The 16627-nt window shown below is 42.8% G+C and overlaps 1 protein-coding gene across 1 annotated transcript in view; it reads right to left on the bottom strand.

Annotated features, from left to right (window-relative positions):
* Positions 1 to 15981, bottom strand: part of LOC306997456 (uncharacterized protein) — a gene marked incomplete at its 3' end in the record, with an annotated part of 32968 nt that extends 16987 nt beyond the window's left edge. Inside the window, exons 1-9 of the mRNA XM_079610761.1 lie at positions 15974 to 15981; positions 14722 to 15268; positions 14344 to 14630; positions 14121 to 14239; positions 13405 to 13668; positions 12849 to 13288; positions 12453 to 12774; positions 12284 to 12371; positions 11076 to 11169 (exon numbers count right to left, since the gene is read on the bottom strand). Coding sequence (XP_079466887.1) covers positions 11076 to 11169; positions 12284 to 12371; positions 12453 to 12774; positions 12849 to 13288; positions 13405 to 13668; positions 14121 to 14239; positions 14344 to 14630; positions 14722 to 15266 — 2159 coding nt within the window. The 5' untranslated portion in view covers positions 15267 to 15268; positions 15974 to 15981. The remainder of the gene's footprint in view (positions 1 to 11075; positions 11170 to 12283; positions 12372 to 12452; positions 12775 to 12848; positions 13289 to 13404; positions 13669 to 14120; positions 14240 to 14343; positions 14631 to 14721; positions 15269 to 15973) is intronic.
* Positions 15982 to 16627: the final 646 nt, after the last annotated feature.

Below are 16627 nucleotides of genomic sequence, written 5' to 3'. Positions count from 1 at the left end.
CAGTGAGTGACTGGCCTAGTTTTACCCCATTTACGGCGAATCATTTATAACACCTGGAAAAGTGGTCCTCTGAGCTGGGAGGAGCACACTCTTCTTGGCGTTGAGTCGCAACCCCAACATCTTAAATGAGACAGAACGACATCTCGATGCCGAACTGCTATCTGCTCAAATTGAGCTAGGATCAACCAATCGTCGATAGTATAATACGCAAATGCGCTGGAGTCTCAGAGGAGCCAGAGCTGCATCCACGCATATTGTAAAGGTGTGGGGTGATAAACCTAGGCCGCACGGAAGAACCCGATATTGGTATGCTTCGCCCCCGAAAGCAAACCTCAGGAACCTCCTGTGATGAGGATGGATAGATAAGCGTCCTTCACGTCTATTGTGACAGACCAGTCCTCGGGCTGAATCTGTGACACAATCATATTATCGTAAGCATACTATGAACATGAGATTCTGAAACCTGCCGTTTAATTGACGCAGGTCTAGAATAGGACGCAACCCCTCATCCTCATTCGGAACAATGAAGTAGCAGCTATAAAACCCTGACTGTCTGCTGGGAGGAGGAACCCCTTCTATAGCTCCTTTTTGCAAAAGTGTCAGCACTTCCTGCTCCATAACCAGAGCCCGCTCGAGGTCCACCACTGTGGGGAGGACCCCTAGAAATCTGGGCGGACGAGAACCGAACTGAATTCTGAACCCTTTTCTATAGTGTGCAGGACCCACTGAGAAATATGTGGCAGTAGTTTCCACGCTGCCAGAAATTCTGCTAAGGGCACCAGTCTCTCGAGACTGGCCTCTGGATTTGGTTGAACAGTCACTTCAGTGCCCTGAAGCGGCGAACCGGCAGGGAACAACCGAACTGACCGTTCTACGACCCTCCTCGGAGGATCGTTTGGGGACGCTGACACCTCGGTGCCCTGAACGGAGGACCGGCAGGGAACAACCGAACTGGCAGCGCTGCGACCCTCCTCAAAGAGTCGCACCCCAGAGGTCGCCGAGGAGAAGCGATTTCTCAAAACCGTCCCTGCCCCGGAGGAACCTTCAGAAGCCTGATAGCCTCAGCGTCAGGACTTCTTGTCTAAGTTTTATTAGAGATAACGACAGTCCTCAGATCTTGCCTACCTCTAACTATCTTAGCTCCAACGACCCTCCTCGGAGGATCGTTGGAAAGAGCAGGCACCTCGGTGCCCTGAAACGGCGAACCGGCAGGGAAACCGAACTGACTGCTCTACGACCCTCCTCGGAGGATCGTTTGGGGACGCTGACACCTCGGTGCCCTGAACGGAGGACCGGCAGGGAACAACCGAACTGGCAGCGCTGCGACTCTCCTCCGAGAGTCGCACCCCAGAGGGCGCCGAGGAGAAACGATTTCTCAAAACCGTCCCTGCCCCGGAGGAACCTTCAGAAGCCTGATAGCCTCAGCGTCAGGACTTCTTGTCTAAGTTTTATTAGAGATAACGACAGTCCTCAGATCTTGCCTACCTCTAACTATCTTAGCTCCAACGACCCTCCTCGGAGGATCGTTGGAAAGAGCAGGCACCTCGGTGCCCTGAAACGGCGAACCGGCCGGGAAACCGAACTGACTGCTCTACGACCCTCCTCGGAGGATCGTTTGGGGACGCTGACACCTCGGTGTCCTGAAACGGTGAACCGGCAGGAGAACCGAACTGGCAGCGTTGCGACCCTCCTCAGAGAGTCGCACCCCAGAGGGCGCCGAGGAGAAACGATTTCTCAAAACCGTCCCTACCCCGGAGGGGACCACCCTCAGAAGCCTGCAGCCTCGGCGTCAGGGCTTCTTCTTCCAAGCTAAATTAGAGATAAAACAGTTCTCAGATCTTGCATATCTCTAACTGGCTATACAGCGACCGCCACCCAGGTCCCTCTCGATTGTGGATGAGCCCGAATGGCGACGCTCTAATTTGCAGCACTTTAAGCTGCGAGGAGCTTTAGTATGCTGAGACTGCTCCCACCCAGCAGTCTCAGGAACATTAGATCGGTGAGGAAGACACCTCTGGAACACCGCTGGATAGAATATATCTTCATTTTGTTGAAAGCGAAGCGTTCAGAGAACAGACATATATATATTATTATTAGTTTATTTTTTTCCTTTATTTTTCTTTACATCAGAAAAACTTATATATATATATATATATATATCACTCCGTGGCCACCAGCAGGAAAACAACCGAACTGGCAGCGCTGCGACCCTCCTCAGAGAGTCGCCCCTCACATACATCCATGTCCTTATATAGTTTACCCACCAATGCTGCCTAATAATATTTATCTATTATTTATGATGGCTGGTGGATAACGTCGGGGAAATGATGACGCCGACTCGGGAGAGAGATAGCTAGTAAGCGTCTCTTTAACCCGAGGCACTGTCATACTATGACATTTAATACTCAAAACATTACTTTAGTAGAAGTTTTGGGGATAAACACATAAAATAGAAACCGGTTTATTCCACGATCTCAACTCCTCAGTGTAGAGATAGGAAAAAACGGCAATCCCCGACGAGGAGGCTGAGATATAGAGATTTAAAGGGGTCATGACATGGTTTTTTTTATTTCATTATTATGTTCCCTTAGGTGCAAATATAGTATTACTATAGTTTTTTTTACCAAAAACTTTAAAAATTTAGTGATTTATGACCTTTTCCCACCCTGTTTCTCATCCTCTGATTCAAACAGTCTGTTTTGGGGGTGTTTCCCCTTTAAGAGTTCAGTGTTAACGCCCACTGTTATGATTGGCTAACGTCAGTGCCTATGCATCAATTATTAACGCCCCCAGCCAGAACGTTTGCGGATTCGGCGTAACTGTTTAATAGCGGGTGATGCATGCGAAGCGATGGCTCTTGCAATGATAAAACCTTATTATGTTTGAGCCAGAATCAGAGGAAAATGAACGATCACCACAACAACGAAGACTGGATCAGCCCGTGTCCACATGGAAAGTGAAACTATTCAGCCCGTGTCCACATGGAAAGTGAAACTATTTTGAATTAATAAAAAAAAATTAACCCGAGACACTTGAAAACAGATTATTGTTGCATAATTATCATATAGCCTAATTTGCTAACAGTTTAACATTATTTAACTAATTCCAATGAAATGATAGGGTGTACCACGGACAAAAATGCATGCACAGGCCATATTTGAAGATGCAGCATTGATAAAGGCAACATTTTTAATTTTCTATCACATGTAGGCCTACTAGAAAGGCGACATATTTTCAAGATTCTCTTATACAAATGTGTTTATATTAGCCATAGTAAAAAGTAAGTTTGCGTCGTCGTTGTTGAGCCCAGAATATTCGGCACGGACTTATCTTTGAGCAACAGTTTTCTGGCAAAGCCAAGCATCATATTGGGATTTTTTCCTCAAAACAGTCATCCTTAAATGTATAGAACAAACGCTTAAACTAACACTGCCGTGACTGGGACGTCCGCAAAAAATAAAGTGCATCCATTTTTTTCCCTGACGACTGGATCTTTCAGCGTATTTAAAAAGTAGTTTAAAGTTTTAAATACATTACTTACAGTTTGCGTCGTCGATGTTGAGCCCAGAACAGTCGGCACGGACTTATCTTTGAGCAACAGTTTTCTGGCAAAGCTCAAAACAGTCATCCTTCACATGTATAGAACAAACGCTTAAACTAACACTGCCGTGACTGAGACGTCTGCAAAAAATAAAGTGCTTCCATTTTCCCCTGACGACTGGATCTTTCGCAGCGTATTCAAAGATGTTGTTTGTCCACAGCCAGGAACAGCACATCTGCGGCATCGTAATTTCCCTGTACACAGACGCTGTCCGTCGACTGAACACTTGTGAGGCGCGCGGCGCGCGGGCGCGACAATGATACGAAATGAGCGTAGTTGCCTTGCGCTTTAAGCGTAGTTGTCTTGTGCCGGAGGCGGTCATATGCAAACGCTGGTACGTCACTTCGTACCGTGACGTCACTTCTTACCATGGATCCAGAACGAGCTGTATTTAGAGCTTGATTAAATAAATGATTCGTTTATAATGGGGAGGACGTCTTAAGCTATGAAACTTGCAGGACGTTTTAATGGTACAAAGACCTCTTATATACCAAAAGATCAAGGCAAATTTGGTTTCTCATGTCATGACCCCTTTAATTATATTCTCACTCTCATAATGTTCAGTTGGCCAGAAAACATTTAACTTGGCAATCAGCACAAAATAAAACCTCCTTTTATAAGCTCCTCTTTATACAACAGAGTTATGAGCTGACTTATTTATTTATTCATTGAAAACTCACACACATCTGCTTTATTCATATATATAGAGATAGGCTATACACATATATTGTTTTTAAAAACTAACGATCACCAATTCCTCGGAACTGGAGATCGCAGCACGAGGGTCTCATCGCGGGGAAAAGAAAACGCAGCGCGTGCTTCTCCCCGAGATAAGCCACTGGATTTAACACGTGAAGGCAGAGATAGGGCGCGCCCGTCTCAAACCTCGCTGTTAGATCCATTTGCGCTCCCCAAGATGCGCGTCGCCGTTGTGCCTCGGCAGCAGCGGGACTCGCGCCTCGGGAAGCGCGCACCGAATCGTCCTCCTCGAAGAACGCCCGGCGGGAGCGAGGTGATTAACAGACAACCTCTCGCAACTCAGGCCACATTTACACATAGCCGGGTATTTAGAGAAACGAATATTTCTCCCCCTCCGTTTTCAATAATAACATCGTGCACACAACCCGCATAAATACGCCGTCGAGCGCCTTTATAACTATGCTAAACCTATGGGCGGCAGTGTAGGGAGAAGAATAAAGCCATGCAAGCCAATCAGAATCCTCAGAATCGACAAGAGAGAACCTAAAACCCCGTTTCTCCCAGTTGACACGACAACATATAACCGGCGTTTTCAGAAATCTCCACTTTGGCCGGAGTTTTTAGAAATTATCGTTTTCTGGGATAAAAACGGCGTTTTCGTGTAAATGACAGGCCAAAACGCAGAGAAATATCTGCGTTTTCCCATCGTGTAAACGGGGCCTCAGTCAGCCCCCTCGAGAACTGACTGGGTATGCTCTACTCTCAAACAATCAACGCAAAGCTGATGCGCGTCCCCAACAACCGAGATAACACGAGGGTAGGGAACAACACAACGTTTTGAATTCTTGTTTCTTCATAATATATATCTAGATACTGAGACAGACAACAATAAATAGACATGGACAGACAGAGAGCGCTTGCTGAAGGCAACAAAGCTAGTGTTCTCTGATCGCGGGAGTGCTTTATAGCTTCCTGGTCGGTGACGTCACCCGCCCATGACGTCTCCCGTTTCCATTGGACTGATTTTAGATGTGCTTCACGACGCAATCACGCAAGGCGTTCCCACCGCGTCTCAACGCAGCTCGAGTTCCCTTGAAAGGGAACTGCCTTTTTCCACCTTAGAAACATTGCTAAGCTACGTAATATGCTATCAGTTTCTGATGCAGAAAAGTTAGTTCATGCATTCATGACCTCGAGACTAGATTACTGTAATGCTTTATTAGCTGGTTGTCCTGCATCCTCATTAAACAAGCTACAGTTAGTCCAAAATGCAGCCGCTAGAGTTCTTACTAGATCAAGAAAATATGATCATATAACACCGATCTTATCATCACTACATTGGCAACCTATAAAGTTCCGTATTAATTATAAGCAGTGTTGGGGCTAGTTACTCAAAAAAGTAATATATTACATATTACTCTCAAAAATAGTAATGCCTTACTTTACTTTATTACTCCCTGGAGAAAGTAACTAGTTATATTACTAGTTACATTTTTTTTATTAATTACTCTATAATTGCCTGAGATGCATCAGATGGAGGGAGAACATACAAAGGAGGAGTGTTCTTAAGCTCTTTATTACGCCAACAACAGACTGGCACTGTCTAGCACAAATAACTACAAACAACTGTAGCCTACTTGTGCAATCAATCAAGTACAAAAAACAAGTATTAATTTCCTCAATGTTTTCTGGTGCAAACAATCAATAAATTTGATTGTCAATTTATCCCATACGGAAATGTTAAATTATTATTATATATGCCAAACTATTTACTATTTAACTATTTATTTCAAGTCTACAGATCAAGTCTACATATCCACATTTCATTTTCGAATCTTTTATAAATAAAATGTATTATTTATTATTATTTTACCTCTTCTTGACAAGCTCATAAAAACAAAACAAATACTACACAAATTATATTTGAAAACTGATAATTATATATATGTGACATGTATGTAAAAAAACACTATTATACATAGCTAAAATATATGGGCTGGTTTTATATGTCAATTGTTCCATTTTCTAATAGGTTTTATATATGGTATATATTTTATATATGTGGATATATTTCATATATGTACATACTGTATTACATTTCCGTATGGGATAACAAGTCTAAACTTTTTGCTGCTTGTGGGGCTGCTCGTTCATGTCACTCTGTCGCTTCGCAACGAGCTTGAAGTGTCCGTGCTGTCGGAAGCGGTGGAGAGCAGCTTTCTCCCCGGGCAGAGTGTGCACTTCACCGTCACGTTATTTTCCTTCCGTTGAACATATTCAAAATAATTTCTGAATCTCCACCCGTCGAAACTAGCTTTCTGTTGCTGGGAACCTTCCTCTGAAAAGAGCTTGCCGTTGTTGACGCTTTCATTTTCCCCCATCTGTCTTTGAGGGTGCCGCTCTGCGGCTGGCTGCCGGGTGTCGACCAATCGGTGATGGTAAATGAACCTCGTGCCAAACCCAGACCAATCACTGTTCCATTCACGCCCTCCTCCCCTTCCCTTCTGTTCTCTGTGTTGTGTGCCTTGTGTGTGATGGTGCTACTGGCAAATGTAACGCAAGTAACTAGCTCGGCAAAACTGTAATAATATTACCATTTTCAGACGAGTAATGCCTTACACTACTAGTTACTGAAAAAAGTAATATTATTACAGTAACGCGTTACTTTGTAACGCGTTACACCCAACACTGATTATAAGGTATTGTTACTGACTTATAAAGCCCTAAACGACTTAGCTCCAGTCTATTTAACGGATCTTCTATCGCCCTATAATTGTTGTGGTTTCAATCTTTTTGTGAAATCACTTCTCAGAGATCTTTGATGCCAGAAATATTGTAGACTTTATTTAACAAAACAAAGCCGAGCAAACTCCTGCAGGAGATGACTCCCGAACATCGGTTAGCTTTTCACATATATACATACATCGCCTCCAAAAATGGTCATACATCCTATAGATAGGGTCTTACACCATGTGACACACTTAAATAGAATTCTCTGCTTGCATCAGCATTCTGACCTTTCTTTAAGCCCCCAAAAGTCAAACCAAAGACACAGACACACACAGAGGAAATAATGGTGTACAAATATATAGCTGAATTACTTATTTTCTAAATAATAAAATCTTCAACATTCCCTTCTTCTGGGGCTTATCTAAGCCCCACTTTTAGTATCCTTTTCCAGAGTGTAGTTTCAAAATCCAGCCCCCCCTCACTTATGCTACCTAGTGACTAAATCAAGTCACCCAGTCTCTTTTCCAATGACTAGATTATGCCACCACACTCCGGAGCAGCATTCGAGCCAAACATCTCTCTCCATATATTTATCTTTCTTTCAGTTATATTTTCTTTTTTTTCATTCAATGGAGAAAGTGAAAGACTTCGAATTCTCCCTAATAAAACAAAAAACATTGTAATAAGTGTGTGGATAAAGTTGGTTCAGCATTGCCGGTTATTGTCACAGTAGAGTATGTCAAACATAAAAATCCCTTATACATTTAAAAGTGTTCTTGCGGTGTAGACATCCTCTTCGACCCAGACTCCCAGGGTCTGACTCATCAATCATCTTCTTCATCTTTATTTGAGGTACTTGAATCAACATCCAATGTTTGTAAATTTTAATTTGGTTCATAAGCCCAATCTTAATAATATATGATTTGGTTGACCTCTTAAATTAGTTTCCATTATCTTATTATTTCAGCATTTCCATTTGTCTTAACAGTGGTTTTGACAACTAGTGATCTTAATATGGGAAGTACACAACAGAATAATAACCACCTTTCAATATTGCAACTTCAGAAAACATTCCTAATATAGCAAACCATGTTCATAATTCTCCAAACTTCAAATAAAGTTTTCCTTAACTTTTTGTTCTTAAACTTTTTTTGACTTAATCCTGTATTCGCTAAATGCACAGTATTATTTGGTATAAGTGCAACACTGATCTTCAAACACAAGTCATTCTCCTTTTTGTCATGTAATTGTTTTCCTCCTGATGCAGACAAAGCATTACAGTAAATCTCTGATGATTTATAATAAATAATTTTTGTTTTGTGTGATCCATATGAATTTTTATTTAAAATAGGGCTGGGTAAATACCTATTTCTAATTTTTAATAGCTTCTTATTTCTATGAAGGAATATCAATTCTTAAATTCGAAGAATCAAATCTTTTAGTCAATCATTTTTAGTTAATAAACGAACAGAACATTGGAGTGCACCTTCTATCCTTTAAATCGCTTTGTGCTTTGTTATAAAGTTTCATATTTTAAATTCTGTCTATTTTATTACCAAACTTAAACAATAAATACCATTTTGACATTTTTAAAGGGTTAGTTCACCCAAAAATGAAAATAATGTCATTAATGACTCACCCTCATGTCGTTCTAAGCCCGTAAGACCTCCGTTCATCTTCGGAACACAGTTTAAGATATTTTAGATTTAGTCCGAGAGCTTTCTGTCCGTCCATTGAAAATGTATATACAGTATACTGTCCATGTCCATAAAGGTCATAAAAACATCATCACAGTAGTCCATGTGACATCAGTGGGTTAGTTAGAAGTTTTTGAAGCATCGAAAATACTTTTTGGTCCAAAAATAACACAAAATAAGACTTTATCCAGCATTGTATTCTCTCCCGGGTCTGTTGTCAATCCTTCACAGTTACGCTGATGGCGTAAGACGCTGATGACGTGTTATCTGGTGCGCCCGAGCTTCATTTATAGACTGAGGGAAACGCACGCTGTAAAAGTGTCTCATCCGCGACATGCACATTTACGCACCATTAAAAAAATGATATCCACGCAAACAATGTAGAATAGCTTGAATATAGCGTGCGTCTCCCTCAGACTGTAAACGAAGCTCGGGCGCACCAGATAACACGTCATCAGCGTCTTACGTCAGCAGCGTCACTGCGGAGTCCTGAACGCAGATTGACAACAGACCCGGGAGAGAATACAATGCTGAATAAAGTCTTATTTTGTGTTATTTTTGGACCAAAAAGTATTTTCGATGCTTCAAAAACTTCTAACTAACCCACTGATGTCACATGGACTACTTTGATTATGTTTTTATTAACTTTCTGGACATGGACAGTATACTGTATATATACATTTTCAATGGACGGACAGAAAGCTCTCGGACTAAATCTAAAATATCTTAAACTGTGTTCCGAAGATGAACGGAGGTCTTACGGGCTTAGAACGACATGAGGGTGAGTCATTAATGACATTATTTTCATTTTTGGGTGAACTAACCCTTTAAGCTTGCGTGTTATAGCTCCTCATTGTAGCCCCTCAGTTCAAGAATACCTTTTCTTCCTTTCTACTAATTTCTAAATAAACTAACATGAATAAACTAGTTATGTCCCATGTAATCACTCAAACTAAGAAAGCTTTAGAGCAATGTTACATTTACCTCATAAAAGTCATTCAATAAACTCATTAGACAATTAGAAAAAATAACTCTAAAAAATAACTTTTCCACTACCTTACATATTCATTATATGTACATTTCTTTTTTATGTAAATCTAAAACCATCATTTTTATATCAACCATTTAAAACATAAAGCATTATAACTTAATTATTATTAAAACTTCCTTGTGTGTAATTTAAGTGTTCGTATACAATTAATTCTAATCTTCAATATTCTTGGAATAACTGCTAACCCATTAGCATTTCTGCATCTAAGGAATACTTCTCTGTTAGAAATGCAATTTCTGCATCTGCCCCTCCTCTGCTAATACCATTGCCTTTACCTGTCTATATCATGTCCACATAATCCATTATCAAGTGTTTTAATTGTCCTTCTCGCCTATTTGTGTTGCATTTTCCTTTCTTAACTTTGTTTTTTTTTTTGCACAAATTTCACATTCTTAATCTCTCCTTTTCCTTAATTCTTAATCTCTCTTTTTCCCTAATCTCTCCTTATTCCCCCCTTGCGCACTGGTCAAAACCATGTGCATCTGGATTGAGAATATATTTAAAAGTGATTTTGGTGTAACAATTCATTCAAGTGAATGTCAAATATCTTTTTGACCCTCCTCTGGTACCATAGATTGTTCGTAAGGCCTTTTTGTTATTGAATTCGAATAACTTCCAATTGAGTTTGTCGTTCTATTAGCACTACTTGATATAGATTTATTTAGTCAATAGCATATTGAATCATAACAATCTTATGAATTTAATATTGAAATCGAATATTTGTTAGTAGCTAGTCTTAATACTTGCTTTAATTTCAACTGTAGCCCTAAATTGTAATTGACAAGTTGCATCTGAGTCCCCGTTTGGATCTATTTTAAAATGTCTTTTAGTTCTATTTTTTTTATTTTCCTTTATGAATTGTCTTAATTCCCATTATGCTATGTACATTTCGTGAATTAGTCGTTACCATTCATTATTTTCTTTTATTTTCTAATTTCTCATTATCATCGTTACTACGTTGCTTTGATATATTTTTTCTCTTCAATCAGTTTTTGTTCTGGTGGGGTTATTATTAAGTTAGTACTAAATATTCAAGGGCTTTAACATTACATTTTTAGAAAAGTTTGGTTGATGTTGAGATTTGTTTGAACTTGTACTCATCTCTTTCACTCTGTTGATTGTCTTCTTTGCACAACTCCTTTTGAATCTCCCACTTTATGCAACTTTTCATTACTGTGTTGCTGTTCAAGTTTGTCTCCTTTTTCCATTCATGTTGATCTTTGTGAGTTTGTTGCAATGGGTTGTTTCCTCTCATTTGCAAGGGAAGATCATTGCCAGCATGTCCTTGATCCCTCACTTTCTGCTGTCGGGGGCTGCTGAAGTAAGGTGGTATTTTAAGTTGAGAGGCATGGACTCAAATGTCTTTTTGCTGATCAATGCACAAGCCTCTTCTGAGAATACAATGCACAGTCACTGGTTCTTTGTTAGAATCATCCCAGAAACCTTCCTGGAAGTGAGCTACTGTCATCTGTGAATGAAATCTTAATTATTTCTGTTAGTGACAACAACATATATTAAATCATCTGCTCATCTGGCCCATTTCCTTTCATTAGCAGCAGGGCTTGAACCCATATATTCCCTTTATTTTTCATAAATTTGGCCTTTTATCTTCATATTTGCACCTTCTTTACATTTTTCTCAAAATAAATTTCAAATGTACTTTTTACAATTAGTCAATTCAACTCAGTTATCTCATTGCTTTGAGTCCCACTATTAGCAAACTATTCATCTTGGACAACACTCAACCCACTTTGCTACAAGATAAAAGTTACAAGACATTATTTCATACTTTTTACAAATAATCAGCTCCATCATGATATGCTGAAAAGAAAGTCAGATGTGTTATGCTCCATCATGATATTCTGAAAAGAAAGATATTCTTTATTTCTATTGCCAGTACAGTTTCAACCAGGAAATTTAACCAAATTCATCCATGGTCATTATTTTATTGGGCAGAATTTGCCCTGTGGGCCCACATTTTTAAATTTTTAATACAGCTGTATTGGCAAAATAATTGATTTGCCTCAGTGTCTCTTTAAGCACAATCTCTCACTCCATTCATACTCAGTCACACGCATTGGCCATCACACACACTCCTGTGGCTGCTGCAGCAGGTTTTGCTCTAAATGCGGAGCTTATCATTTTAGCTGTGGAATGCCACAAGGTCTGATCAGGTCAACACAACTATGTCCAATCACTATTGAGAAGTTTCCGTGATCATAAGGTTTAGTTTAACACCGATTTTACAAACCCTTTCTTTTTTCTTTTTATAAACTCTAATATCCTCTATATTTTAAAATAATAGGCCTAGTTGGTCTAATTTTTCATATTATTTTTGTCTTTGCTCATGAGCTGCTTTTAAGAAGAAAATTGGAGATCACTGCATAATCTTGGATTCTTGGCCAATAACAATCTCCATCTCATTATCCCAGTTTTGACGTTTGTGATTTCATAATTTTGGACTTTTGGAGCACCTTTTTCCTCCAATCTATCTCTGGAAATTACCAAAACAAGATGGAGTGACCAGTACGTTGCCAACGTTCGTTGACCAGGCTGCGGTCTGGGCGGCAGCACCGGCGAGCTTCCGGGTCACCTGTTTGAAAGAATAAAGCATCTCAGTAAGGCTGCACGCACATAGCCAGAGCATGATACTCCACTATAGCACCACATTTACCTTCTTGGTCGAATCCATCTTCAGAACTGTCCCAAAGACGGAGGTGACCCGGGCCTTCACGTCCTCCAGGCGGGAGAGGATGTCGTGGCAGTACACCATTAACAGCCACGCGTACTGGGGTACGGGTGGCGGTTGCGGTGGTGGGGTGCACCTGCGCACGACACCTTGCGACGTGAAGGGCTCCATGACGCTGAGGTAGTGTATGGACCGCCGCATCCAGGCCTCTGTGTGTGCCTCACAGAGTTTTTTGTACAGCTGCGTGGCGCTGTTCCCCCGAGTACGCTCACGCAGCTGGATGATTACCCGCCGGTCGCAGGCAAGCCTACAGAGAAGCACATCATGTGTTACAGAAGAGCCACACACAGACAGACAGACAGTGTTCGGACAGCTACTTACTTGTAGGTGAGGATTGCCGGGAAGAGGGCGCGATGCCCCTCTCCCAGCTGACCCACGACGTCCTGCGACCAGGCAGCTACCTTCCTCTTACACCGACAGCACTCCAGGTACTCGGTGGCCATCAAGTACCAGCCGTCGATGTCCAGGACCCTCCGGATGGTCCTGTAGAGCCCACACTTCGTGAGGGCCCTATTACAGCATGTCGGCCGGATGCCCCACAGACGCAGGGGCGTCCAGAGGAACAGCCGACACGCGAAGAAGGCAGCTGGTGAGGCGGGTGGCTGAGTGTAACTCAGCCGGGGCTGAGGGGGGTCCCACCACAGCTTGAGGTCTGTGGTGAGTTTGGTCCTCCCCCCGCTGTCCGTCTTAAACAGCTCCCGGCCGATCCACTCCTGCTCTTCCACGGTGAGGGCTGTCCGCCAGCTCTCAGGCAACCGGGACTGTGAGGGGGAAAAAACAACACAAACAAACAAACAAACACACTGTAAGGAGGCTGAGAGGAGGTGCTACATGCAGTTTGACAGTCAACTCCACTGAGTTGTGCGTTCATGAGTACGGGCACGTGTGTGTGCGGTGGTGCCAGGGTGGCCTCCCCGGATGGCGTCTCCTCCACGGAGACGCGACGGGGCTCCTCCCTGGTCAACGCCGGAGCCCGAGCCGGAACCGCGAGCGTAGGTGGAGCAGCCGCAACTAGACGTGGAGGTGGTGGGAGGGGTGGGGGTGGGGGTGGTGGGAGGGGTGGGGGAGGGATGGAGGACAATGCCGGAGGAGGAGGAGATGGAGGCCTCACCACCAGTGGGAGCGGGAGACTCTGAAGGACCTGTACGCGAGCATCACACACAACAAAATGGCATCAGCACAATAATAGTCATTAGATAGTCATAATGATAGTGATTAAATGACGTGCAAGCATGCCAGTGATTAGATGACGTGCAGCATGCCAGTGATTAGATGACGTGCAACATGCCAGTGATTAGATGACGTGCAGCATGCCAGTGATAGGGCAGATGGTTTAGTGCTACAAGGTGAATGTTAAGAGACGCCGCAGGGCCAAGGGAAGTAGACATGTGAAGGTGTTTAATCAAATCTACATAGTACCACTACGTTAGTGAGGATGGCACATCTAACACCGACAAAGACGGCTACATTACCTGCCAAACCTACCTTTCTCCTTCAAGCATCAGCTGTAGCGACCAGTAAAAGAAACCATTACAGTTAATAAAAAAATACTGACAGAAGAATATATATTGAAGGCAAATGTTACAGTGTGACATGTCCAGTGTGGTGCCAGTTACCCGTTTCTAAGTCAGTGGCCATCTGGACCAGTTCCTCGTCCGTCACCTCTGTGGTGGGGGGAGGGGGGCGGCGGCGGAACCGAGGGGCGCTGGTCTCTGACGGATGTAGAGACCGCTGTGTGGGGAGGGGGGTTGGGCAATGGTTAGTTATTCCTGTACACTGAACCTCTGTTGTGTTAAAGAGAAAGAAAGAGATCTACCTGGAACTGCAGGCCGTGCTGGTGTGGTCATCAGCTTCCTGACCTTGGCCTGCAGTTCACCTGGGGCCATTGGACGCCTTCCCAGTAGGGCCGAGAACATGGGAGCGATCGACTTGCGCGGCGGCAGCGTGGTGGTGGTGGTGGGGGTGCTGCTGCTGCTGGTGGGAGGTGGGGGGGTAGCAGCCACCTCTGCCGACCGCTCCTTGTCTCGGCCCAGGATGTACTTTCTGGCGGCGTCCATCGAGGTCCCAGGCTGCGGTGTCTTCCGCCGTAGCCACTTGACAAAGCTGCAAGACAATGATCAAAGATTGGCACGCATATCAACAAGTCACAGCACCCTGTCAACAGCCCACTGCCCTTCACCACAACAGGACTTACGTCTGGTGCTTCTTCTCCTTAGAGTCGTACAGGTCCTTCAGGGTGGCCTCCTTGTAGTCCCCAAAGCCAACAAGCGCCTCGCCCTCACACCCGGGCTGAGTGGCGCGAGCCCGGGCCTCCTCGTGCACCCGGTGGTACCGCACCTGCTCCGCAAAAGCAGGGTGGGCGCACGAGTACCGGGCGAGTGCGTCCTTGTTGGCCATAAGGGGGCTGTCGGAGGCACTTTGCTCCCGCTCCCGCTGGTGGCTGGCAACCAACTGCGTGGTGTAGCCCACGTCGTTCTCCAGGAGCCAACGGAACGTTTGACCCTGGTACTTGCCAAACTGGATGCTGTGGCAGCCCAGCACCAGCATATGGTTACCAGGGTCACCGCCCTTGGAGACGACGTGGGCTTGGGCCTCCTTCTCCACCTCCTCCGGCTTCTTGGCCCTCGCAGCAGCGGCGGTCCCGCGTGGCCCCTTGGCGGCGATGAAGGCCACCGCCTCATCAGAGGCCCGCAGGAGAAGCTGCTGCGAGGCCGTCACTTTAAAATTTGCAAAAACCATCTCTACAATGACAATAAATGACACAGCACTGCATTAAGCCAGCATTACAGGTTAAACTACATGTTAATTGCCATATTGACAGGGATATCACACATAAGATTAATGATGTACTAGTACTACACATTCACACTATTGAAATATTAACGTTAACAAATTAACATAACGTGACACAACAGGTAAATAATAACCCCAGGTTATGCATTGGCAGCCATTAAACAAACAGGCTTATTGGTAATAATGCATAAAACATACACTTAAACTTTATATTTTGATTTCACGTGGTGATATTATAATCTTAAGGGTCTAAAGATACTAACTGTATGGTCTTTTCATAATTTTATTTTGTTTTTAGAGTTCGTCACATGTTGTCCCATTAATTTCTAATGCATTACATTACATTACATGCTAGCGATCTCTCAAAATGTTTTTAATCTTTGATCAGACTACCTGGTTATCTTCCTTAGACCCTGTAGATGTAGTAACTACAGTTTGGAGTCAAAATTCGAAGTGTAAATATGGTTTAAATGTGTAAACAGAACGCCTGACGTTGACGTTCACGTCAATTAACTAACGTATCTTTTAAAAATCAAAATCAGCGATTACATCGACAAATTTCATGTCAGTACATTGTAAAAGTACTCTGGGAAGACAATGTTATATCAGTAAATTCGTAATATTCTATTTATTTTTGTTTTTACGTTACTCACTCGGTGACTCGGTGACTCTGATCTGAAGCAGTTTGTTTATGGTTGCTATGACAAACGCTCGATAATCCGAGCTGCCGATTGGCCTAAAACGCTCGATAAACGCTCGATTTTTCGAGCTCCTGATTGGCCCAGATCTGAAAACGCTCGATAAACGCTCGATTTTCCGAGCTCCTTATTGGCCCAAATCTGAAAACGCTCGATAAACGCTCGATTTTCAGAGCTGCTCATTGGCTGTCATACAGAGACCATTGCTTGGCAGATAGCGCAAAAAAAAGCGATCAATCTTCTGTTTTTGCGCATGCGCAGTAGCGCCTTCGCGCATGCCCAGTCGTACAAACGAGCCACACTGAAATCGTAGGTTCGAATCCCGGCCAGGGAAAGTGCTCTAACCAGGGCATAAATATTAAAATCTGTCAAGTTAAACATTACATTATATTTATATTATGCCTATTACATTATATTTATATTATGCCTATTTTATATGTCTAAGATACATGTAATATTTGTATTATTCAGTAAAATAAATATCAATTCAATATCAGTTGTTGTTGTTGATGTGCATAAATATTAAAATCTGTCATGTTAAACATTATATTATGCCTATTACATTATATTTATATTATGCCTATTTTATATGTCTATGTATAAATAAAA

The sequence above is a fragment of the Phoxinus phoxinus genome, assembly GCF_949152265.1.
Source record: "Phoxinus phoxinus genome assembly, chromosome: 4".
Classification (NCBI taxonomy): domain Eukaryota; kingdom Metazoa; phylum Chordata; class Actinopteri; order Cypriniformes; family Leuciscidae; genus Phoxinus; species Phoxinus phoxinus.
This window is presented reverse-complemented; position numbering and strand designations above follow the sequence as displayed.